General features: G+C 36.5%; 1 protein-coding gene across 1 annotated transcript; it reads right to left on the bottom strand.

The window, feature by feature from the left end:
- Positions 1 to 1,167: 1,167 nt before the first annotated feature.
- Positions 1,168 to 14,046, bottom strand: LOC127557504 (antizyme inhibitor 2-like). The gene is made up of 8 exons (XM_051990818.1): positions 13,846 to 14,046; positions 9,816 to 9,989; positions 8,931 to 9,103; positions 7,727 to 7,861; positions 7,122 to 7,287; positions 4,312 to 4,459; positions 2,726 to 2,823; positions 1,168 to 1,389 (listed from the first exon to the last, which is right to left on the bottom strand). Exons 1-8 carry the CDS (start codon positions 14,044 to 14,046, stop codon positions 1,168 to 1,170), a joined length of 1,317 nt encoding a protein of 438 aa, XP_051846778.1.
- Between the last annotated feature and the right edge of the window lie 13,184 nt (positions 14,047 to 27,230).

The following is a 27,230-nucleotide window of genomic DNA, read 5'->3' as shown; positions in this document are numbered from 1 at the left end:
AGACCTGAGTTCAAATTTTACCTCAGAAATTCGCTATCTATGAAGTTGCTGGCAAATCACTTAACCTTCAGTTCCTTCATTTATAAAATGAGTTGTAGAAGAAAATGATGAACCACTCCAATAACTTTGCAAAGAAAACTCCAAATAAGGTCACAGAGTTGGACCCTACTGAAAAATGACTAAACAACTTCATTGAGAGGTCCTCCAAATTCTTTCAATAGATTTTAATCTATGGAACAACTGTCACCTTGAATGTACAAAGAAGGCACCATGAATTGAACCAACAAATAAACATGAATGATTTAATACATATTTATTATGTTATATGCAAGGCATTAGGTGAGGCACTGTCATCATGGGAGAAAAGAAATATTAGGATTTGGGTTATAGTTCTATGGGAGGAGGAGGAAGGCAGAAATCAGGAAAGATGAATATATTATCATTTACTTTTCTTAATGCCCTGAACATGCCCTAGAAAATGCAATTTCAGTCAACAGCTTTTTTTTTTCAAATATCAGAGATTACTTTTTATATCATGTTGTATGATTGGACAGACATCTTAATGTGACTCAAAAAGCAGCAATAGTTATCAGCATTTCCCATTCCCCATTTTCCCATCCTATTTAAATAGTTCCTTCTATGGCTTGTCAGGTTGTCTGAAAGCTCTGTTATGAACATCTCTTCCTGGAGATTCAGTCACTGGGTCCAGAAGGTTTCTAAGAAAATAAATCTCAGAGTTAATTTGATCTTACTCATAAGGCATAAGGCTCTAAGGGGCAGGGAAATAGGGCTAGAAGTTCATGAGAAACCATAGGGATTAATTGGATGGGAGAAGAAGGGGAAATCTTATAAAAGTTCTGGGAGTTAGTCCAGAGTAGTTTCTTACTCTAGCTCTAAAGGAACTCCTTCTGACTCCCATCTCCTAGCAGTGTATATATCTGTCAAAAAAAGTAGATTACTAGGTCAAAGACTCTGCCTAATGACCCAGAGGAAGGAATATCTTCTGGTCAGAGTTCCAGGGATAGCCTCTTCCCATCTTCACCACAACTCAGTGGCATGAGGGAGTTTGACCAGGCCCATCTCTTTCTCTTAGAAGAACTCAAAGCCCAGGGAAGGGGTAGCTGGAAGACCATCTTTTGGATCCCCATTCCCAGTCTGCACTCCTACTCACTGTAGATCAGAAGGGATGGTGAAAATCATCTCAGGACTCTTAAAACCATTGAAACTGGAACTTGAGGTATGGGTGTAGGCCCCCATGTCGTCAAAGATCAGCCAGTCACCTACATGAAGTTCAGGCAGCAAGATGTCTGTTGGACCCAGGCGGTCAAAGGCATCACATGTGGGACCCCACAGTGTGGAAGGATAAAGACGTGGCTTGCAACTGAACTTCTATACCAGATGGGAAGTAGAAGGTAAGGATTTAACTAAATAAAGTCACTCTTGGCTCAAACCACTTGTACCTCCTATTCCCTAACATTCTTTTAGTCTTAGATCTTGCTGATCTCTGTTTATAAAATGTCTTCCCTCTCCTTCTTTCCCTGCTGAATTCCTGCTCTCTTTCCCTATTGATTTTTCACTTTAAAACTCAACTCCATCAGAATTTCTGCTTTAATTTCCAGTACACCACAATCCTACTCTATTCATGAAATTATCAGATAAATTGCATAGTAAAGTTATTTTTTAAAACTTACCTCCTTACCAGATTTTGAGTTTCAAGACAGCAGAATTTTTGTCTTCCTGAAATTTTACATCTTCTTCAATATACTGAGTTTATAGAATCTTGAGCAGAGCATGCTTATTTAATGTTTGTTAATGAATGAATGAACAAATCAGGAAGGGGAGAGATGCAAGTTCAAAGAAACCACAGCTGGATGTATTAGAGCCAGGTACATTGTGAATTCCACAATGCATTCAATAATATATGATTTATATTTGCTATATTTCTTTTCATAATTTATATTAAGTATATGTTCATTATTTAGAGTTTTTATAACTGTAAAATTTGTAAATATTTTGTTCTATGTTGCTATACAGTTAATATCTCTTTTAAAAGATACACTTTCAAAGGTCATCCCATAACAATATTTAAGCATTTCAGTTAGAATCAGAAAGATATCAGTTTCTCATCTTGCCTTAATTATGTATAAGTTGGTTAACGCTGGGCAAAGCATTTAATTTCTTTAAGCCTCAGTTTGTAAAGCATATCCTTCAATAGATCGCACTACTAATATGTCATTCCTGAGCAGAGACTGTTTTTTTTCTGATGTCTCAACCAACTTGGTTAAACCACTTGGTTAGAGGACAATTGCTTCTAGAATTAGGAAAAATATAGGCAGATAAATTTGATCCATTCTTTTTTTTTTTCTAATATGTCAACAGTCTCTCCTTAGCAACCCTAATTCACAGTGTCTGAGCTAGGTTGGTAGCAAAGTTACAGAGGTACTAGCAATATTCTGGTCACTTTGGAAGTCACTAGGTAGTTATTATTCTCTTCCCCATCCCGAAGTTCAGAGCAGAGAAATTCAGAGTAAGTAGAGCCTAGGAAAGGACTGTCAAGATTATGTCTGAAGGCCCACACTAACTTGGAAATCTTATGGAACTTGATCTTCAATGGTTGAATTCCTTAGGAAATACTGACTTAATCTATTTCAGGAAGTTCATACAGCTTTCTTTGTCCTACCTTCAGAGCTGTCAAAATTAACTTTTACCCCCCTGCTCTTCTTACCTTCACCACTTGAGGAATTCTTGTTTCTTTCTCTCTCCGAAGAATTGCAAAAGAAGTATAAAATCCATCGTTGATGTAATACATCAGTCTTTGGCCACCTTCAGAGAAAAGAAAAGAGCTTCATCAGGAGGACATTTAGGACTAGCTAGGCTTGTGCTGTGATCATAATTGCCCCAAGGCTCTCTTCCCTTTTAGGCTTCTCCATTCTCTAGGGAGGCTGTGAGTTCTCCAACACTGTAATTCTGCAAGAGATGACTGGGAAAGTTTATAAAGCAAATACTGAGAGCCCTCCTTATACAGTACTTGGTGCTAGGCACCAGAGAAATACAAAATTTACACAAGACAGTCTCTCCTCTGATATGTAATCAGCCTGAAAAAATGATTGGATGAAGATCGTAAAGGGTTTTATATCCTACACAGGAGAATTTGTATTTTATCCTAAAGACAATGGACAGCTACTGAAGATTATTGAGCAAAGGAGTGATATAATAATCTCATAGATGATATTTCAATCCTTTCTCCATATCTTTACATGAGTAGTCTCCACTAACTTCAATGCCATCACTATTATTCTCATTACATCTATCTCTTAGAATCTAACTTCCTTCAAAACACAACTCAAATATCACCTACTACACGAGTTCTTCCTTGCAGTTTTTGGTATTCTCTCTTTTACAATTACTTTATACAACTTTTAATATATTTTGTTTTAGTTTGTTCACACTAAGTCCATTCCTCTTCCAATCCTAACCCCAGTAGAATGTTAGCTCCTTAAGAAAAGGGACGATTTGTTTTTGTCTTTGTATCATATTAGACATGATTTGTCTGGATGATAAAGAAGATTATTTGGAAAGGAGTAATATGAAAGAGCTGAAAAGGTAATGTGATATCTGTTTGAAGTGAACTGTGTTTAAAAGGCAGAAATGAGCCACTGAAAATTTTTAACCACAGCAGTAACAAGGTAATATCTGTGTTTAATGAAGCTGATCCTGGCAGACTGCAAAAGATCCTTCAGAATGCGCAGCAGCAGAGTTGGGAGGAGAATGGGCTCAGAGCCTGCCTCTAGCTCTGTAACCTAGGACAAAACTTCTGTGGATCTCACCTCCCTAAGGTGTAAAATGAAGGACTTGAACCTGATGGTCTCAGGTCTATTCCAGATCTTTCTGTGAGCTGATGTGGTTAGTTGAAAAAGAGTGACAGGTGACAGAGATAGATACTGAAGTAGTTGGATAGATCGTAGTAAAAGGTGGTCACAGAAACAAGAGGAGTATTCAGAGGCAGATTTTGTAGGACTTAATTATTAGCTGCATTCAGGGAAAGTTAAGCATAACCCTAAGGCAGTGATCCTGAGCTATCATGTCGATGGTAGTATTAAACAGAAATTGGGATTTGAGAAAGTAAAGGAGGTAGTGTACTCAGATAGGTGTTGGACTAATTAAGTAGGAATTGAATTCCTCTGAGATTAATTGTATGATGCAATGACCAGGCTGTGCTTTGACCCTTGACCACACAGTGGACCAAATCCAAAGACCATGAGCTGGGGAAATGGTTCAGTCCAAAGTGCCCTGCACAATAGTATGGCACACCTTCTTCCATCACGTTCTTCTTGCCATTTATGTTGAAGGCAACAGTGCACACTTTAGCAGCATAGAAGTGGCCAGGTTCAGCTATGATCTCCACTCCACTGCCTTCTGGGAAATATTGGTCCAGGGCTCTATTGATTGCAAGTGCCATCTGTAGGAAAGAGAAAGGTCTCCATCAGTGCAGACCTCCTTAAGCTGGTCCCCAAGCCTCTTTCAGCCAAGCCAAGCCAATCATCCTGGACCCACTTATACAATGACCCTCAGCCTGTGCCTATTTTTATCACCCGCCTGATTCTCTCTTGTCCCATGAATATATTACTGGGGCTGGAAATGGCGTGCCATTCAGATGTCTCACAGCTCTCAGCACTTGTCATTTTTCTCCTTAAATATTAGAACTGCTTCCTGTAGATCAGCGCTAGGGCCCAGTATTCCTACCCTTCAGTTTACCCCCAGACACCCCACCAACACATGACCATACACCAAGTGTTTAATTATGTCCAAGATTTTGCTTCTGCTGGGTTCTTCCCCTGTCCCTCTATCCTAAATACATGAGGAAGTTTTTTTCCTCATCACATCTATTTTCAAGGCCTAGCTTACATAGCACCAAGCAATCTTCTTTAGGTCAGAGAAACACAGTCCACCCTTAGAACCTTCTCTGTGTATAGGAGGCTGGTTACCCTACTAATCATATGCACTTCTCAAGAGCCAGGCCTGGGTCTGCTCCTTTTCTGAGGTCAGAGACTGGGTCTATTCTTCCTTTCTCTGTCTCTCTAGCACAGTACAGTGTAAGGTTCCAAATGGCAGAGATAGGATTTTCCCCTCAGATATTTCCCCCCCAAGTTAAAGTTTGGATTTATTCTTCCTCTTCCTTCTCCAGATCCTGCTCTCCCTTGAAATCAGGAACAAGATTTCTTCATCTTTTTTTTTTCTCACTCCCATCTCAAGCATTAGCTAAGTTCAGGGATGAGCACATAGTATCTGGGTTCATTGTGCCAGTGATAGAGAAAGTGTTCAATGGGTTGACTCTTGTGAGTGACTTTTCAAAGCTATTCCATTTGGAAGATAATGATATATTCCATTCATTATAGACCATAAAAGCCTTATCCAATGCCATAAATTGTGAAGATGATCTTGAGGTCTAAAAGGCTCTGGCAGTAGAGAAAACAACTGCCACATCCTAGCTGTCTGGGAAATGTAAAACATAGGATCATTGGTGAACTATACATTTGTTGCCCAAGAAACAGCCTGGCTAAATTCAGAGAAGCCCATTATCAGTACCTTTTGTATTCAAGAATTTTAATTGTTGAGAGGGATAGAAAGTGAATAATAAAAGGTAAAGGAAAAAAGCCCTGAAAGACAACAGCATTCCCACAGTTACAATGATCACAAGGAATCTCAGAGAACTGATAAATGATACTCCTGTCTCTTGATAGAATGCAAGGGAAAGGGAAATTTTAGGTGCAGAATGAAGCAAAATGAAGCAGCAATTGCTGAATATGATAAATTTCTTTCTTTCTTTCTTTTTTGCTTATAGAGATTTTTTATTGTGAAGTCTACCTAGTCTGGTACTTCATACAGCATTTCTTTTCTGTTTTTTTAATTGAAGTTTTTATTTTCAAAAACACATGCAAGAATAATTTTTCACTATTGACCCTTACAAAATCTTGTGTTCCAATTCCCCCCCTCTTCTCCCTGCCCCCTCCCCCTAGATGGCAAGTAATTCAATATATGTTAAATATGGTAAACATATATATGTAAATACATTATAGGCATACATATTTATACAGTTGTCTTGCTACACAAGAAAAATCAGATTGAAGCAGGTTGTGATCCCTTTAAGAAATTGTATTTCCTATTGATTTGTGATTCCTTTCAGATTACTCCCAGCCCCTCCTGGCTGATGCATTATCAGTTCAGGAAGCCAGGACCTTTGATTCACAAATCCTGGTCAAAATCATCCCTTTGAATTCCAAAAGGAGATCTGGGCTCCCATCTGATCTGAGCCAACTTGGGACTCCACCCACGGGCCCCCTTTGGCTAAATCTCTCATTATAAAAAGAGCCAAACTAAAATCCTCTCTTTGCAGAGATTCCAAACATGCTAGCTCTGCCATGCTTGGCATTCCAAGGAGCCTCTGCCCACTGGAGTACTCTTTTCCAGTGTCATCCTCTTTTTATCCTCACCTATTTCCCTAACCAGACTTTAACCTTACTGCCAATCCCCCTAATAAACCTCCTTTATCAATCTAGGTTTTTGGGTCTGCAAATTCCTTTACAGGGAATTTCTTATGCCACCATAAGGGAGTCCCCAAAACTCCCTACACTTGCATCAAAACCTACCCTGAACCCCAAACCTGCCACTAGAACTCATTTAACTCTCTGACCACCAGAAACTCTAATTTCATTTGGGTTCCCCAAATCTAAACCTCATCAAGATCAAAAAGGAAAAAATGAGAAAGAAAACAAAATGCAAGCAAACAATAACAAAAAGAGAGAAAATGCTATATTGTAGTCCACACTCAGTTCCCACAGTCCTCTCTCTGGGTGTAGATGGCTTTTTTCATCACAAAATCTCAATGTCTTTTTCTTAACTGTACTTATAAATAAGACTTCTTTCTAGATAGGAAAAGTATCATTGAAAAATAGAGAGGGATTTTTAAAAAGAGAGTTTTTTTTTTAAGAGATAATCAATGGACTTATAAAAAACAAAGTTCTAGGATTGAAACCTCCCACCCCCATCAATTGAGCCAATTCTCTTGCCATAAACTGTGCTTTCCTTTCTTCTCCATCCAGCCTTGGTTCTTGGCTGCTCACCTCTTCAAATGTAGGTACAAAATTGTTCTGGCCTGGGAAGCCTCCTCCAATATCCAGGAATCCCATTGGGTGCCCCATCTGGAGGCCCAGGTCAAACACACGCCGGGCATTTGCAATGGCCTGGTGGAAGCTCTCTGGTGTTTGGCAGCCAGAACCCACATGGAAACTGAGTGGAGTCAAGCATTGTTAGTACTGAGCAAATGCACAGGTGCACTCATGAAGGCACATGGGTACATGTGTTCTTGTTCACTCTTAAACATAGAAAGGTTCCCACATAGACATAGATGCATACATATAGGGAGAAACAGAGAGACATAAACAGATACTTTAGAGATGGTTTTCTGTTTGCAAAGCCCTTTATGGTTTGCAAATCCTCACAAAACCTCCCTGAGGAAAACAAGGCAGAGATTGTTGCCTATCATTGAGAGAGTAGAAACTGAGACCCAGAGAAAGGAAGAGGTTTCCCAGTGTGAAAGGTCAAGATCACTGACACCATAAGTCAATAGTACAGTCCACGTTTGAACCCAGACCTCCTGACTCCTCATCTAGGCCTTTTCCCTTTCCAGCAGCCAGGGTGAAGTAGGAGTCCCTAAAGTCAGACTCACGCGCTTCCAACCACAGTCACTCCCAAGTCCTTGGCAATGCTCAGCAGATGGCCACACTTGTCCAGGGGAGCCCCAAACTTGGCACTCAAGGGGAACATGCTCTCACTGTCCTCGGTCCAGATTCTGAGAACCATCCTGCCAAGGATAACAGCCCACATTTCTCTCATGCCTTAATAAGGTTCACTAAGATAAGTAGTGCAGATATTGTCATCCCTACCTTTCTGTGTCCATAGGGGTGAAGTCATGTAACCCAAAATCACATAACTGGTGTGAAAGACCCAATTTGAACTCAGGTCTGACTCCAATATTCGTGCAATAATGCGTTGCTCTGCTTCTATAGCATTGGTAAGCCAATTCTGCCAAAGGGAGACCTGTGACTCCAAGAGTCTTGCCTAGACACCTGTATTGCTCACTCCCACGCCCATTTCATGTTCATTTTTCCTCATTTCTCAGATATTCCTAAGTCAGTCTAGCTACTGATTCTGCCTAGACCTTATGTCCTCTTTCTAAGAACTACTGTCTTCTTCCCATACTACTGAGCCTCCACCTCATTTCCCAATATTTAAGTAATTGTTTTCTCTTCCCCTGTCCCCATCCTGCCTTCTCCTCTGCCTCTTTGCTCTAAGATCTTTGCCCCTTCCCAATATGCCTCACTGTCCATGGGCAGCAGACACCTCCTTGTGTTATCTTTATTAATTAGGACTCCATGGTCTAGCCATGACAACCATAGCAGATCTCTGCCTGTTCTCTATGTCTGCTCTGCCCTGGTGCTGTGGTTTTATGAATGATCTGAGAGATCCATCTGTCACTTGCTTCTGGATCTCTTTGATGTCCAGTGATCAGGCACTTATACTTTCTAAACTGATTATCATCTATAAATTTTGTTCATTTATTTTCCCACTTATTATTATTTTTAATAATACCTATCATTAATATATAAATCCTAATGTTTGCAAAACACTGTTCATATGTTATGTTGTTTGATCTTTACAACAATACCCGTAAGGTAAATGCTTTTATTATTCCCATTTTACACACAAACAAGCTGAAATTACTTAGGAAGCTCTTTCTCTGCCTTGTTATTTCTCTCCTGTTTTTTAGGCCTATCTGGACTCATGGTTCAGGTCATCTCTGTCCACCCTATGATACCACTGACCTATGATGCTAATAATAGTGTCTCCCAGATTTCTTCTGCCACCCTTACCTGGCAGTGGGATGAAACTTGGCAACTTTGGCAAGCTCTTCCTCACAGTCAAAAGTCATCAGCTGGACCCCATGGCTGGCAGCATATTGGAGATAAGAGATCTGCTTACAGGTATTGGCGTAGATGATGCGGGAGGGATTAATTCCCATCTTCAGAACCTGCTCCAGCTCCCCCTATGGCCGTACAGCAGAGGTTATCTCTCTAGAGGTTATGCCTTTCTCACATTCTCAATCTGGGGGGTTTCATTAGAACTCAGTGGAGCCCATCCCTATCCCAAGCTCCCAAGAGCCCTAGAAAGCCCAGAGGAAAAGAACTGGAGACAGCAATGAGCTTCTGGATATTTAGGTCCTATTGCACCACCATCCCCATTCCTTTCCACTCCATTCCTTTTAAAGAAATTTTGAAGTCTTACAGGAAGGGGATAGACAGATATAATGCCCCCTGGATGAGAGCTCCCAAGAAGTTCTTGATGGAGTTAGGAGAAGGAAAGGAGAAGTGGCCAAAATGTTCTTAGTTCCTCCCTACACACACACACACACACACACAAATGTATACTCCCTTCTCTGGTGGCCTCCTGTTTATATTTTTCAATCTTTCCTATACTGTACCCCTGGAGAGAGTTATTGGAGATGTTGCCAAAGGGAAAAGAGAAGGAAAGATGTGTCCTCCTTGATCTGTAAGCATGTTCTGATTTCCTTTCAATCCCATGGACCCACAGCCTGAGTTCTTTTATAGTTGTCCTTTGCCCCTAACTGCTTTGTGCAATCCAGAAAAGCTCAGTCTTTCAAAGAACCTTTTCCTTCTGGCTCTCCTGAAGTTTCTACTTTCCCATCATTCACCTCCCTCTTCACACTTATATAGCTATGGGGCCTTCTTGAAGCTCACCCGACTTGCACAGTCAAAGCCAGCGCCCAGATTGGCCAGCACCTGCAACACACTGGGGCTATTATTGCACTTCACAGCAAAGAAGGGGGTTACACGGGGCAAGGTCTTCAGGAATATCTGGTGTTGCTCAGCCAGAATCCCCAAGTCAGCCACTATGAAGGCATCTCTCTCATCCTGTAGGGGAAAGGGTAGGCAAGGATCATCTCTGAGAGGACAAGGAAGAACTTTCCTGATTCTGGTTATTGTGTAATCTGCATTCTGCTTACTCCAAATCTCAAATAAATGAGGCTATCCCTTGACATTGTGGAGAAGGAACTGTTGGCACTCAGACATAGTATGACTGCCAGAGAGCAAGCCAGAGAATTAGGAAGTCTCAATTCAAATTGAAATTCTGATACTTTCTAACTCTATGACTTTCATTAAATCACTCAGTTCCTCCCAGCCTAAATTTCCTCATCTTGCAAATTAAATAATAGTACCACTTATATTATCTAAGTGGAAAACTTTATACTTCTGCCCACTAAATTTTGTTCTTTTTGACTCATTCTAATATTTTAGTTTATAAATATCTTTTTGAATTCTCAATCTGTCTTCCACTGTTTTTATCTATCCCTCTTAGCTTTCTGCACATTTTTATGCCTGCCACCAATACTTTGACCCAATAATTCGTAAAAATTTTGAAAGCCCAGGACCAATTATATATCTCCAGAGCACTAAACTGAAGCTGAACTGAAGACCTTAAAAGTAAACATATCTTTGACTTTTTTTTTTATTAAAGCTTTTTATTTACAAAACATATGCATGGGTAATTTTTCAACATTGACCCTTGCAAAATCTTGTGTTCCAAATTCTCCCCTCCTTCCTCCGACCCCTTCCCCTAGATGGCAGGTAATCCAATACATGTTAAAAATATGTTAAAATATATTTTAAATCCCATATATGTTAAATCCAACATATGTATATATATTTATACAGTTATCTTGCTGCATAAGAAAAATCAGATCAAGAAGGAAAAAATGATAAAGAAAACAAAATGCAAGCAAACAACAACAAAAAAAGTGAAAATACTATGTTGTAACCCACATTCAGTCCCCACAGTCCTCTTTCTTGGTGTTGGTGGCTCTCTTCATCACAAGATTATTGGAACTGATCTGAATCATCTCATTGTTGGAAAGAGCCATATCCATCAGAATTGATCATTGTATATTCTTGCTGTTGCCATGTACAATGATCTTCTGGGACTGCTCATTTCACTTAGCATCAGTTCATGAAAGTCTCTCCAGGCCTTTCTCAACTGGCCGTTTCTTACAGAACAATAATATCCCATAACATTCATGTACCATAACTTGTTCAGCCATTCTCCAATTGATGGACATACACTCAGTTTCCAGTTTCTCACCATTATAAAAAGGGCTGACACAAACATTTTTGTATATGTGGGTCCCTTTCCTTTCTTTAAAATCTCTTTGGGATATAAGTCCAGTAGAAACACTGCTGGATCAAAGGGTTTTCATAGTTTGATAACTTTTTGAGCATAGTTCCAAATTGTTCTCCAGAATGCTGGAACCATTCACAATTCCACCAACAATGCATCAGTGTCCCAGTTTTCCCACATCCCCTCCAACATTTGTCATTATCTCATTATTTATTTATTTATTTTTTGCTGAGGCGATTGGGGTTAAGTGACTGTCCAGAGTCACATAGCTAGGAGGTGGTAAGTGTCTGAGACCAGATTTGAACTCAGGTCCTCCTGACTTCAGGGCTGGTAATCTATCCACTGTGCCACCTAGCCTCCCCTGTCATTATCTTTTCCTCCCATCTTAGCCAGTCTGACAGGTGTGTAGTGGTATCTCAGAGTTTGCATTTCTCTAATCAGTAGTGATTTAGAGCACCTTTTCAAATGACTAGAAATGGTTTTAATTTCTTCATCTGAAAATTTTCTGTTTATTTCCTTTGACCATTTATCAGTTGGAGAATGGCTTGAGTTCTTATAAATTTGAATCAATTCTCTATATATTTTAGAAATGAGGTCTTTATCAGAACCCTTAAATGTAAAAATGTTTTGCCAGTTTGTTGTTTCCCTTCTAATATTGTCTGCATTAGCTTTCTTGATACAAAAACTTTTCAACTTAATATAATCAAAATTATCTATTTGGTGATCATTAATGAATTCTAGTTCTTCTTTGATCACAAATTCTTTCCTTCTCCATAGATCTGAGAAACAAACTATCCTATTTTCTTCTAATTTGCTTATAATATTACTCTTTATTCTTTGACCCTGTTTATGACTATTCTTTGGGTCCAGCCATTAAATCATTTTTGAATTCATGTAATTGTACAATCATCTATATCACATCTCTCAATTTTTCCCACAAAATACCATATTTTTATCAATTACTTCACTAAAGTCTGGGTAAGCTATATCTTCATAATTTTCTTGGTTTACTAATCTACAACCTATCAAAAAATGAAATGAAGTTACCCTTGCAAGCCCAAGATCATTCTCTTCCACAGAGAATATAGGAGTGAAATCAATGAATTAGTTCTGAGTTCAAAACTTCATATATTATCCCCATCCTATCTACTACAGCGAGTTCTATCCCTCTTTTTTTTCCTCAAACATGACTTTTAAAACATCCTAAAATAATTTTGTTCTTCTTTCCTTATGATACTCAAATTATTGTGAATTTTATCAGAACTCTTACTCATTCTTACAGAAGCAAGTCATACATTTGTATTCCTCTGCTATTACTTGCCCTTTCTCAAATACAGTCTCAGATACTTGTTAGCCATGTGATCCTGGGCAAGTTACTTAGTTTCTGTCTGACTCAATCTCCTCATCTAAAAAATAGGGTTAATAGGATATTTTGAAGATCAAAGGAGATAGTATTTGTAAAGTTCTTTGCAATATTAGAATGTTATATAAATGTTACTATTATATTTTTTTCTTATCTTGAGTTTTTATTTTTTAAAAATTTGGTTTAGTTAATAAATTCCCTGAAGATCTACATTGTTCTCCCCACATATGTGCCATGGCCTTGGAGGGTCAAAAGGCATTTTTCACTCTTGGAGAGCATGGAAACCTATTGTAGCCCTGGGAGTTGAGGGATCTTTATTTATCAGCTCCTGGGAATTTTTGTGCGCTCAATACAGCCCCTGTGGACTTTGAACTCTCTAATCAGCTCTTGAAAACCCTTATGTTTTCATCTTATAAGAGCATTAGACTTATCCCCATCAGACTCCAGGAGCTTTCTATACCCACAAAAGCATCATTATCCAAAGCCACTCTCACCTCTTGTCCAATATCCTTTTCTGACAGCATTGATTTCTTTGGACAAGTCAGTGGGAAAACCAAGGGGGAAGTGGAGACATGGCCAAATTGGAATCCATTTTTCTTGATCACACATAGAAGTTTTGTAATTCTTTCTTTCTCAATGTGGGGAATAGGGGAGATGGAAGGGAGAGAAGCTGGATTTTAATTTAAAAATAAAATAGAATTCATTAGCAGAAGTGACCTCAAGACAGTTGAGTTGGCAAAGGCAAAGAATGTTAGACCTGAACAGGCCCTTAGAAAATAGAGTTATGAAAACCCAAGGGATTTTGGAATATAAAACAGAATTTCTGGGCTAGGAAAGACACTTGAAAATAAACTATAAAGGGTTTTAGTGAAAAAAATGTCTTGAAATATAGATTATCAAAGCTAGAAGATATATTTATAGCACAGAATATTATGGAAGAGAGGGATCTTAAAACTTAACACTATTAGAACTAATAAGACTCTTAGAACACAGGAAGTAGGAAAGATTCATGGAATTTCATCAACCCCTTACTCACTTTGGAAACTAAGCCTTAGAGTGGGCAAGTAATTTGTTCAATATTATATAGAGAGTTATAGAACACACCCAGACACTCTGGCTCTCATCTTTATTTTCTATTGTCAGATGACAAATAGCTTCAATCCTTCAAGGACTGAGTCCCTCTTTCCCTGACTTCCCAACATTCTCAGAACCAGTGCATCGGCTTCTCTTACCGAGTCTGATAGTTCCTGGATTTTTTCCTGGATAAGTTTCCAAGCAGAGGCTCCTGGTTCAAGGCAGATCACCTGCTCTTGTAGTTTGCTAGGGTTTCCAACTCCATCACAACTTTGAATGCATGATTCTGACCCATCAGAGGGGATTTGAAGACAGGTTCTGGAAAGAAATAGCCGTGAGTTGTCTGTCTTCTGGCTCATACTAACATCTCATCTCAATTCATACCCATCTCAATTCATAAAGTGGCATTCAAGTTCAACTCTTTCCTTTTTTGGAAACAATCTTCTCCAATGGATTATAGGATTTAGAGATGAGAAGAACTTCATGAATCATCTAATCTGATCTTTGATTTTGCCAATGAGGAGCCAAGAGAAAGAAAGCTGAAGATTTGGGCACTTTCTTAGATTTGTCCTCCCTGGCAATGGGACAGCCCTTTTACATTCAAAGAAATGTATAAAACATTTATATACATGAAAGTAAACTAGAAGAGTCCCACCGTCCCATCTTCTGAGTCACCTGATGTCTCCCTTTAGTCCTAGAGAGTCAAAATGTCCTTCAATCCTAGAGAGCCTGAGGACTCTCTTTTAGATTCTTGAAGTTCAGGGATCACAACTCCTTAGCCTCTAGGCGTTTTAGTATACTTTTCTCCCACCCCTGAGGACTTTAACTTCTCTACCATTAGCCCTTGAGAACTCATGTGTCTGTATCTTCTGAGAGCACTAGGGTTACCCCATCAACCTTTAGAAGTCACACAGTCACCCCAGACCCATGCAAATATTGTTATCCCATGCTGCCCTCACCTCTTAGCCAGCATTCCTCTGTAGAAGTGCTGATCCCTTTGGACTAGGAAGTGATGAAATTGCTTCAGGTGGAAGAAAGTGTTTTCAGAAGGAAAGAATAGAATCCAGACAAGGCTAGTGTTTCCAGGCTGTGAATGAGCAGTAAGAGGAGAATATATATAAGTAACCATGCTTCAAACCTGCCCCACCTAGCAGTAATCTGTCTTTCCCTTTTGTCTTTTAGATCTCAACACCCTTCCTCCCCCCTTCCCAACATCAATCACACACCTTCCTAGATTCCCCAAAGGAGAGTCACCATGTAAAGGTCTCTTTTGCTCCAATCCAGGGTGAGGCCTGAGTGGTGACACTTTTACCTGCTTTTCTAAATAAAAATAAGTTCAAGAATAATGGCAGACAATGGCAAGGCAGACTTCAAGAGCTCAGAATTAGTCTTAGGCAGCATTTCACAGGTTTATAGAGATTATTTTATAGATACTATTATAGAGATTAAGAATCTTGTCCAAGAACATACAGCAAATTGATGAATGGAACTTGACCAGTGAAATAAGGAATGGTTTTTACCCAAAAGTGAGAGGGGAGCCAGGGAGCCCACTTTCAATGTTCTTTATGAATGTAGTATGACTTGAGAGCCTGAGGTCATGACTTTAGAGCTGGAAATAACATTTGACATCATCTATTACCACTTCTCCATTTCAAAGCTGGGGAACTGGGACCTAGAGAATAAATTAATTTGCCCAAGATCACAATCCAATAATGGATGAAGCCAGATTTCAAATGTAGGTCCTTTGCCTCCAAATCCACTATGTATGCATATATATATATATATATACATATATAGATATGTGTGTGTGTGTGTGTGTGTGTACACACACACACACACACACACACACATAAATGCACCTTTAAGATCTCTCTGAGATATAAGCCCAGTAAAACACTGCTGGATCACAGGGTATGCTCAATTTGATAACTTTTTGAATATAGTTCCAAATTGTTCTCCAGAATGGCTGGATCTGTTCACAATTCCACCAACAATGTATTAGTGTCCTGGTTTTCCCACATCCCTTCCAACATTTGTCTTAGCCAATCTGAGAGGTGTGTAGTGATATCTCAGAATTGTCTTAATTTGCATTTCTCTTATCAATAGTGATTTAGAGCACCTTTTCATGTGACTAAAAGTGGTTTAAATTTCTTCACCTGAAAATTGTCTGTTCATATCCTTTGACCATATATCAATTGGAGAAAGGCTTGAATTCTTACAAATTTGAATCAATTCTCTATATATTTTAGAAATGAGGCTTTTATCAGAACCCTTAAATGTAAATTTTTTTTCCCAGTTTATTGCTTCTCTTCTAATTTTGTCTACATTGGTTTTGTTTGTACAAAACCTTTTTAACTTAATATAATCAAAATTTTCTATTTTGTGATCAATGATATTCTCCAGTTTTTTGGCCACAAAGTCCTTTTTCTCTACAAATCCGAGAGGTAAACTATCCTTTGTTCTTCTAATTTGATCATAATATCACTCTTTAGGTCTAAATCATGAACCCATTCTGACCTTTTCATGATAAGAGGGTGTTAGGTATGGGTCAATGCTTAGTTTTTGCCATACTAACTTTTAATTTTCTCAGCAATTTTTGTCAAATAGTGAATTCTTATCCCAAAAGCTGGGGTCTTTGGATTTGTCAAACACTAAATTACTATGGTCATTGACTATTTTGTCCTGTGAACCTAACCTATTCCACTGATTGACTATTCTGTTTCTTAGTCAGTACCAAATGAATTATAATATATATAATATTGTTTATAAAATAGTTTTGAGTCTGGTACAGCTAAGCCATCTTCATTTGTATTTTTTCATTAATTTCCTTGAAATTCTTGACTTTTTTTTCCAGATGAACTTTGTTATTATTTTTTCTGGATCTGTAAAATAATTTTTGGAGAGTTTGATTGGTATGACAATACTACCTAAATTAAATATGTAGATTACTTTAGGTAGTATTATCCTTTTTGTTATATTCACTCGGCTTACCCATGAGCACTTGATAATTTTCCAATTGATTAAATCTGATTTTATTTGTGTGGAAAGTGTTTTGTAATTGTGTTCATATAGTTCCTAACTGTGACTTGACAGGTAGACTCCCAAATATTTTATATTATTTACTTTTATTTTAAATAGAATTTCTCTTTGTATCTTTTGCTGCTGGACTTTGTTGGGAATATATAAAAATGCTGATAGTTTATGTGGATTTATTTTGTATCCTGCAACTTTGCTAAAGTTGTGAATTGTTTCTAGTAATTTTTAGTTGAATCTCTGTGATTTTCTAAGTATACCATCATATTATCTGTAAGGAGTAGTAATTTGGCCTCCTCATTATCTACTCTAATTCCTTTAATCTCTTTTTCTTCTCTTATTGCCAAAGCTAACATTTCTAATACAATACTAAATAGTAATGGTGATAGTGGGCAACCTCATTTCACTACTGATCTTATGGGAAATGATTCTGGTTTATCTCATTACTTATGTAACTTGCTGATGGTTTTAAATAGATGTTACTGATTGTTTTAAGGAAAAATCCATTTATTCTTATACTCTTTAAAGAGTGTTTTTAATAGGAATGGATGTTGTATTTTGTCAAATGTTTTTTATGCATCTATTAAGATAATTATATGATTTTTGTTTGTTGGTTATTGATATAGTCAGTTATGCTAATAGTTTTACTAATATTTACTCAGCCCTGCATTTCTGGTATAAATCCTACTTGGTCATGGTGTATTATCCTAGGGATGACTTGCTGTAATCTCTTTGTTAATATTTTATTTAAGATGTTTGCATTAATATTCATTAGGTAAATTGATCAATAACTTTCTTTCTCTATTTTGACCCATCCTGGTTTTGGTATCAACACCCTATCTGTGTCATAAAAGGAATTTGGTAGGACTCCTTCTTTCCCTATTTTTTCAAATAGTTTGCATAATAATAGGATTAATCATTCTTTAAATGTTTGGCAAAATTCACATGTAAATCCATCTGGCTCTGGAGATACTTTTCTTAGGGAATTGATTAATAATTTGTTCAATTTCTCTTTCTAAAATGGGACTGTTTAAGTAATTTATTTCTTCTGTTAATGTGGGCAATCTATATTTTTGTAAGTATTCCTCCATTTTGCTTATATTATCAGATTTATTGACATATAGTTGGACAAAATAACTCTTAATTATGCTCTAATTTCCTCTTCATTGGTGGAAAGTTCTTCCTTTTCATTTTTGATACTAACAATTACGTCTTTCCTTTTTTAAAAAAAATTAGCTAAAGGTTTATCTATTTTATTTGGTTTTTAAAAAAAAAAACTCTAAGTTTTGTTTATTAATTCAATTGTTTTCTTACTTTCAATTTTATTAATCTCCCCTTTTACTTTCAGAATTTCAAATTTGGTATTTAATCGGGGGGTTTTAATTTGTTCTTTTTCTACCTTTTTTAGTTGCAAGCCCAATTCATTGATCTTCTCTTTCTCTATTTTATGCAAGTAAGCATCTAGAGATATAAAATTTTCCCTAAGAACTGCTTTAGCTGCAGTCCATAAATTTTGGTATATTGTCTCATTGTTGCCATTCTCTTGGATGAAATTATCAGTTGTGTCCATGATTTGTTGTTTTACCCACTCATTCTGGCCTTTTATTGTAAGGAATTTTGACTGCACCATGATCTAAAAAATGCATTTACTCTTTCTGCCTTTCTGCTTTTGATTTTGAGATTTTTATGCCCTAATACATGATCAATTTTGTATATATATATATATATATATATATATGTATATATATATATATATATATATATGTATATATATATATATATATATATACATATATATATATATATATATATATATATATATTCTGCCGAGAAAAATGTATATTCCTTTTTGTCTCCATTCAATTTTATCCAAAAGTCTATCATACCTAACTTTTTTTTAGAGTTCTATTTATTCCCTTAACCTTTTTCTTATTTTTTGTGGTTCAATTTATCTAATTCTGAGAGAGAATGGTTGAGATTCCCACAAATATTGTTTTGCTGTCTAATTCTTTTTGCAGCTCTCTTTTTTTTTTCTTGCAGCTCTCTTAACTTCTTTAGGAATTTGAATGCTATACCATTTGATGCATATATGTTTAGTACTGATATTACTTCATTATCTTTAGTATCTTTTAGTAGGATGTAGTTTCTTCCTTATCTCTTAATTAGATTAATTTTTACTTTTGCTTGATCTGAAATCAGGATCATTGCCCTGCTTTTTATTTTTTTTTTACTTCAGCTGAAGCATAATAGATTCTGCTCCAGCTTTTTACCTTTACTCTGAATGTATCATTCTGCTTTAAATGTATTTCTTGTAAACAACAAATTGTAGGATTCTGGCTTTTAATCCAGCTTGCTATCTGCTTCTATATTATGGGAAAATTCCCCTCATTCACATTCACAGTTAAAATTACTAACTGTATTTTCTGCTATCTTGTTCTCCCCCAGTCATTCTTTTCTTTTTCATTACTCCTCCCCAGTATTTTGCTTCTGACCACTCCCTCCCATAAACAGTCCTCTCCTTTGACAAGTCTTCCCCTCTTTTATACCTTTCCCCTTCTACTTCTGTTCTCCCTTCTATTAGCCTCCCCCTTTCTTTTTTCCTTTCTCCTTCTACTTCCCTACAAAGTGAGGCAGGTTTCTCTGTGGACCTAAATGTCTGATATTCTTTCTTTGAGCCAAATCTAATGAGAGTAAGATTCAAACACTTATCCCTCTCCTTTTTTCCCTCAATTGTAATAGGTCTTTTTTGCCTCTTCATGAGATATAATTTAACCTATTTTAGGTTGCCCTGGGATTGATGTTGCTGACTGACTTCTGGTGCTGGGTAGGTGTGGCCAGGTCCCACTTTATTTTGGAGTTCAGAGGCTCACTATTTGCTTTTTGTATTTGCATTGTATGTATCACAGCTAATCTGCTGATCCACTGGTTTGTAAGCAGGACAGAGTAGCCAATGCTGTTTTATTTTGGCTAAAATCCTCCCAGAAGATATCCCGCACTGCCTTGGCTCACTACACTGTATCTGAACCCAGCCATCTCTTCCCCTGCCCATTTGAAACAGACCTTTTCTGAAGTTCTTCCAAAATATCTTCTGCTGGAAATTTGTTACACTCCAAATATTTGTGGGTTCTCTCACTCCAAAACCAGTTCAGAGGCTTGATCTGGTGTTGATCTGAGGGACACGAGAAGGAACTCAGATAAAGATGTGTCTATTCTCTAGCATCTTGGTTCCGCCCCCTCAAAAACCAATATATTTAAAGCACATTAAAGCAAAGTATGACAACTAAATAAGGTTTAGGATGCTGATCATATCTTCCTATAGAAGAGTGTGAACATGTGAATTGCACATCTCATTGCTTTTTTAAGGTACTTGTCACCTCATTCTCATTTCCTGAGGATATGTAATTAAATTAGGGATATATTCATTGATCCTGGCTATTGTAGGTCAAAACCACCTTTCACAAACTAATAGAACATTGGTAATCTTGCCAGATTGATTCAGAGAGAACTGATCATGGACCATAAGACAGACTCCTAAGATGAGATAGGGGATCAGGAGGGGGAAAGCCTGTATAGCTGCAAAGTCATTCATTGGGCACTTTGTCACAAGGCAAATTAATAACCACCTTGGGACAATGACATTTCTCAGTTCCACATAGCCTTAACCACATGGTCCATGTGATGCTAATGACAGGCAATGACCTCTGCAGGAGATTTCCTGAATCAAGAAGCAGCAACAAAATCTCTCAGCCCAAGAGACAGCAAATTTAAGATGTCAGCTTCATGATTGAGTGGTTGAAATAGGATTTCAGGTTTCTAAAGGCATTGGAAGTCTCTGAGCAATAGCCTTACAGAGGAATCTAAAGGATCATATTCAGGACTTCAGAGCTCAGGGAGCTACAAGAGAAGGAGATTTGATATGAATGAGCGAAAACCCTGAACTTCCTACTCTACTACTAATGTGTTTGCATTATGTATGAGGGAAAGTGGATGCTATCTCCAACATCCTTATAGTCATTTCTTTTCAGGAGAGTATAATTCCTTATGATAGTACCATAAAGTTGGAAGTCTTAGAAATAGATGTGATTCATCAGAATGTCAAGAAGTTGCTTCCAACTGTGTTTCCTTCCAGAGCCTTAATACTCCTCTAATGGAGTGATATTGTATAAGTTCCAAAGATAAAGATGGTCTCATCAGAAAGGGGAAGAGGATTATAACAGCTATTTCTTGAATATTGGGAATCTTTTCTATTATTTCTCATATCTACAGAAGTAAGGGGGATCATAAAGCTTGACCTCTACTTGATATGTAATTAACCTGAATGCTCTCATAGGAACTGGGCAACTTGTATACTAATATAAATAAAAGACCTACATTCAAGCTATATTCTGAAGTTCCTAGAGAAAACTCTTGGTTTGGGCAAAATGAGCCATAGATATAATAATAATAATAATAATGATAATAATGGCAGCTAAGATTTATATAGCACCTACTATGTGCCAAGTATTATGCTAAACATTTTATAAATATTATCTTATTTGATCCTTATAACAACCCTGCGGAAGTAAGTGCTACTATTATCTTCATTTTACAGATAGAACTTGAGGGATTTGTCCAAGGTCAGAGGCATGATGATGAGTCATTACTATGATGAGTCTTTGTTTCAAGGAATAGCTTGTGATTTATAAGGTCTTAGTCTTAGAATAAAAAAGCACCAAGTGGATATATGGCTTAGATGTAGTGAGTGACATCAAGCAAATTAGAGGAGGAAGAAAGAAATTACCTTTCACATTTATGGATGAGGAAGATTTCATGACCAAAGTATACAAAGGATGACAGAAGATAAAATGTAAAATTTTGATTGTATGAAATTAAAAAAATTTTTCTTAAACAAAACCAATGCTGTTAAAATGAGAAGACTAGAAGTAAATTGAGCAAAATAGTTATCTTCCTTTCTTCCTTCCAGCTACTAGTCCTGCCTGAAGTTAGCAGAGAAATAATCAGGAGAAGAATTAATAGATCAAAAGGGAGACTATTGTCTTAGGCTTAATAGCCTAAACTGTTCCTGATATCCTGATACAATACTAAGATCCAAACAAAATACCATCAGTACCAGCCCACTGGAATTGCACACCCCTAACATCAAGTATAAAGTCAGAAATTAGTCACAAGGATGAATGAACAGGGGCAGCTAGGTGGTGCAATGGATAGACATCAGCCCTGAAGTCAAGAGGATCTGAGTTCAAATTTGGCTTCAGGCACTTAACACTTCCTATATGTGTGACTCAGGGCAAGTCACTTAATTCCAATTGCCTCAGCAAAAAAAAAAAAAAAAAAATCAAAACCCAAGAATGAATAAACAATAAAAGAATACTAAAGTCTGGGGAAGTGAACAAACAGCAGAAAAAATTCAGATCATAGGTGACAAGGAAGGTCAAAATACACACTCAGAAGATAACAACATTAAAGTTCCTACATCCCAAGTCTCCAAGAAAATTATGAATTGGTTTCAGGCCATTGAGAAGTTTGAAAAAGGATTTTTAAAATCTAGTAAGAGAGATAGAGGAAAAATTGGGAAGAGTAATGAGAGCAGTGCAAGAAATTCATGAAAAAAAAAAAAGAGTCAACAGTTTGGTAAAAGAGACAAAAAATCCTGAAGAAAATACCATCTTAAAAAGAGACTAGGTCAAATGGTAAAAGACATTCAAAAATCCAATGGGGAGAAGAGTGCTTTAAAATGCAGAATTTTCCAAATGGGAAAAGAGTAACAAAATTTCATTTTAGGAAAAAAACACACTTTTTCAATAGTAGAATTGGTCAAATGGAAAAGGAGCTACAAAATCGCACAAATGGAATCTAATGACTTTATTAAAAATCAGGAAACAACACAAATAAAACCAAAAGAATGAAAAAAATAGAAAGCAATGTGAAATATCACATGGGTAAAACAACTGACTTGGAAAATAGATTCAGGAGAGATAATTTTAAAATTATCAGACTACCTGAACGCCATGATCAAAAAAAGAGCCACATCATATTTCAAAAAACAGTCATTGAAAAAAGCCTAGGTAAGTCTAGAATGAGAGAGTAAAAATAAAAATTGAAAGAATCCACCTAACATTTCCTGAAAGAGATCCCAAAATGAAAACTCCAGGTCAAGGAGAAATTATTGGAAAAATTACTGTAAAGGAATAATTCAAATATAATGGCACCACACTCAGGAGAATGCAAAATTTAAAAGCTTCTACATGTGAGAAATAAATCTCTTAGACTGAGAAAGGCAGGAAGTTAAAAGTCTGTTTTATTACACATCTGCAGAAGTATGTGTCCCATTATAGAACAGACACACACATGCCAGAAGAGTGGAGAATCAAAAATTATATCTCTATTCCTGACCCCAAGGTATCTCCCATTTTCCTATTTGTTGAGTATTCCAAAAGGCACAGGTTCCCACTCTGCCCTAGATATGTTACTCTTCCCACCACATACATTGCATAGTCATTAAAAAGCCTAAGCTCCTGTTGGAGGAGGCAAGTTAATACTCATAAAACAATTAAGCATATATAACTCAGCTAAGCCACAAACTTTACTCTACTTTGCTGTCTTCACAATCCTCAGTTAGTTTAGTCTGGTTTTAACTATAAATTCAAGATGAATTACACTACATATTATAATTATATTATAATTATATCTCATATTACTTGTCTTCTCAATGGGGGAAGGATACAGAAGGAGGAAGAGAAAGAATTTGTTTAAAATGAATGTTAAATATTATTTTTACATTTAACTGGGGGAAAATAAATTACTAACTACTTTTAAAAAATAATCCTACCAGAAAAAGCTATTGGTTACAGGATCAAGAAAGAATGATTCCAAAACATTTATTGAAACAAAGCTTCAAAGAAAAAACCAAAACACAAATTCAACTGGAATTCCTGGAAGAGATGAAGCAAGAATTAAAGAGCTAAAAAAAATTTTTTTAATGAAATCAGAGTGCTAGAGTGCAAAAAAAGGAAAAAGAATGAAGTTCTATGAAGGAAAGAATTTGAAAAAGAATTAACAGGGGACAGCTAATTGCTGCAGTGGAGAGAGCACCAGCCTTAAAGTCAAGAGGACCCGAGTTCAATCTAACCTCAGACACTTAATGCTTCCTGGCTATGTAACCCTGGGCAAGTCACTTAACCCCTCCATTTGCCTCAGCATAAAAAGAAAGAAAGAAAGAAAAAGAATGAACATATTGGCACAAGAGGAATAAAACTTTGCCCAAGTGACAAAATCCTTAAAAATTAAAATGAATCCAATATAAGATGATGACTATGAAACACCAAGAAATACTACAACAAACTCAAAAGACTGAAAAAAAAAGAAAACTTAAGGCATATCATAGAAAAAATAGCTAATTTGAAAAACTAATTAAGGGAAAAAATTAAGAATCACTGGATTACCTGAAAGACATGATCAAAAAATGAGCTTAATGTTCAATTTCCAGAAATCTTAAAAGAAAACTGCCCAAATATTTTATAATCATAGGACTATGTGGAAATAGAATCTCCCAGTTATCTCCTGGAAAAAATCCTAAAATGAAAATTCCCAGAATTATGATAATCAAAATCCAGAGCTTCCAAGTAAATAATAATAATAATCCTGCAAACAAGGAGATAGAAAAAAATTAAGTCCTAGAAAGTCAGTTGTATCATTCATGATTTAGCAAACATCACTAAAAAGGAACCAAGAGCTTGGAATATAATATCTAGATAGGGTTGCAGCCAATAATAACTTACTCAGAAAATTTAATTAACCCCCCTCCCCCAAGGAAGGGAGGTGGACCTTTAAGTGAAATAGAGGGTTTCCAAGTACTCCTGATGAAAGGATGGGTAGAAATTTTGCAGTTCAAACAAGAGTTAAGAGGAACATTAAAAAGTATATGTGAATAAACACTCACAAGGAACTAAACACATATAAATTACTGACATTCAAATATGGAGAGGTGATACATGTGTCCCCTCTGAACTTTATCATCATCAGGTGTCCTAGAAGGAGGCTAATTAAATAAGGCCTGGGAGGGTTTCTCTTATGTCCTGATGATCTTAAGGGAAGAATGGAAAAAGAGACGAGGAATACATTGAAGAGAAAGAAAGCTTAGAACTTACAGAAAACTATTTCAAATAATCAAATGTGCAAGTAATCATCTATACAAACAAGGAAGAAGGATTGGGGATAGAGTAATAAATTCAAAACTCACTCTCATCTGAACCAATCAAAAGAGGAAGAACACAGACATACACATTTGGATACAGAAATACATTTTACTTAAGAGGAAAACAGAAAAGAAAGAGAAATGAGAAAGGATGAATTAGAGAAAAGTAACTTGAGGAAGGGAATTAGTTTTATAGCAAAACAATTTCTGAGGATGTACAAGAATATTTATAATTCTTTTTGAGGTGATAAAGAATTGAAATCTGAGTGGATGCCCATCAATTGGAGAATGACTAAACTAGTTGTGGCATGTGAATATGATGCAATAATATTGTGTTGTAAGAAATTATGAAAATGGTTTCAGACAAACCTGGAAAAACTTGAACTAATATAGAGTAACTAAGAAGAATCAAGAGGATAGTGCATATAACAACAATAGGATAAATAACAAAAAAAAATTTAGAAATTCTGATCATATAATGATGAATGTTGGAAGGGATGTGGGAAAACTGGGACACTGGTTCATTGTTGGTGGAGTTGTGAATGGATCCAACCATTCTGGAGAACAATTTGAAACTATACTCAAAAAGTTATCAAACTGTACATACCCTTTGTTACTACTGGGCTTATATCCCAAAGAGATATTAAAGAAGGGAAAGGGACCTGTATGTGCAAAAATGTTTGTGGCAGCCCTTTTCTTAGTGGCTAGAAACTGGAAATTGAAGGGATGCTCACCAATTGGAGAATGGCTAAATAAATTGTGGCATATTAATATTATGGAATATTATTGTTTTATAAGAAACAACCAGTAGGATGAATACAGAGAGGCTTGGAGAGACTTACATGAACTGATGCTGAGTGAAATGAGCAGAACCAGGAGATTATTATGCACTTCAACAACAGTACTACATGATGATCAATTCTGATGAACATGGCTCTCTTCAACAATGAGAGGATCCAAAATAGTTCCAATTGATCTGTAATGAAATAGAACCAGTTATACCCAGAGAAAGAACACTGGGAAATGAGTATGGACCACAACATAACATTTCTATTCTTTCTGTTATTGTTTGCTTGTATTTTTGTATTTTCTTCTCAGGTTATTTTTACCTTCTTTCTAAATTCAATCTTTCTTGTGCATCAAGATAACTGTATAAATATGTATACATATATTGCATTTAACATATACTTTAACATATTTAAAATGTATTGGACTACTTGCCATCTAAGGAAGGGGGTGAAAGGAAGGAGGGGAAAAGTTGAAACAGAAGTTTTTGCAAGGATCAATGTTGAAAAATTATGTTTTGTATATAAAAAGCTATAATAAAAAAGAAATTCTGATCATAGTAATGAGCAACCACAATTACAGAATAGTGATGAGAAAACATGCTATCCACCTTGTGACAAAGAAGTCAAAGATTCAGAATGAAGAATGAGATAATTTTTGAAGATATGGCTGATTTGAAAGCTTGTTTTGCTTGACTATACATGCTTGCAACAGTTTTTTTTTAAATTCTCATTGTGTGGGAGTGTTGGAATGGGCAAAATAAAATATCACTTTAAAGTTGATTTATGAAAATTCAGGAGCACAATGGATAGATCTGAGTTCTGAAGTCAAAAAAAAAAAAAAAACAGTTTACATCAGGCCCCAGGCATTTAAGTAGATCTGTGAGCCCAGGCAAATCACTTAACCTTTGTCTACTTCAGTTTCCTCATCTGTAAAATGGAGATTAATAATAGAACCTACCTACTATCAAATTTTTGTGAGGATAAAATAAAAAATTAATTGTAATTAATTACAAATTAATGTAAATACTAGCTATTATTAATAAGAGCCCATTTTGAACTGATAAATGGTCAAAGCAGATTAACAGGAAGTTTTTAAAAGAAAAAAATCTAAACTATCAATATTTAGTTGGCATTTATTAAAATGCTTTTTTAAGTGCTGACTGTGCTGACCTCTAAGGATATAAAAGCAGGCAGTCTCTGCCTTCAAAAAGCTCACAATCTAATGGGGAAGACAAGAAGCAAAGAAATGTGTTCGAATAAGTTAATTACAGGACAAATGAGAAATGATTAACATAAATAATGTACTAGACTGCGGTGAGCTTTTTTCTTCTCAAAACGCAGCCAGGTGATAAAAGTTCAGATCTTTTATTATCTCCAATATAGCCCGGTTAGCTTAGAGGGCTATCTCTCTGCTTGGTTCCAAGAGCTCTCTCCGAATGTTGCCAAATCCAAAGGTCTGGTCCTTCAGCCTCTGCCTCTGCTTTCTTCAGCCTCCAGCCAGCTCCAACTCTTCATGTCATTCCGGTGA

The sequence above is a fragment of the Antechinus flavipes genome, chromosome 3 (genome assembly GCF_016432865.1).
Source record: "Antechinus flavipes isolate AdamAnt ecotype Samford, QLD, Australia chromosome 3, AdamAnt_v2, whole genome shotgun sequence".
Classification (NCBI taxonomy): domain Eukaryota; kingdom Metazoa; phylum Chordata; class Mammalia; order Dasyuromorphia; family Dasyuridae; genus Antechinus; species Antechinus flavipes.
Note: the sequence above shows the minus strand (reverse complement) of the source record. Positions and strands in the feature narration are given on the sequence as shown.

Excerpts from the sequence above, each read along its gene's own strand:
- LOC127557504 (XM_051990818.1), bottom strand. The coding sequence starts at position 14,046 with ATGAGCCAGAAGACAGACAACTCACGGCTATTTCTTTCCAGAACCTGT. Across the intron at positions 9,990-13,845 it reads TCCAGGAACTATCAGACTCG|GATGAGAGAGATGCCTTCAT; the intron begins GTAAGAGAAGCC and ends TTTCCCCTACAG. Across the intron at positions 1,390-2,725 it reads GAATTCCTCAAGTGGTGAAG|AAGTTCAGTTGCAAGCCACG; the intron begins GTAAGAAGAGCA and ends CATCTGGTATAG.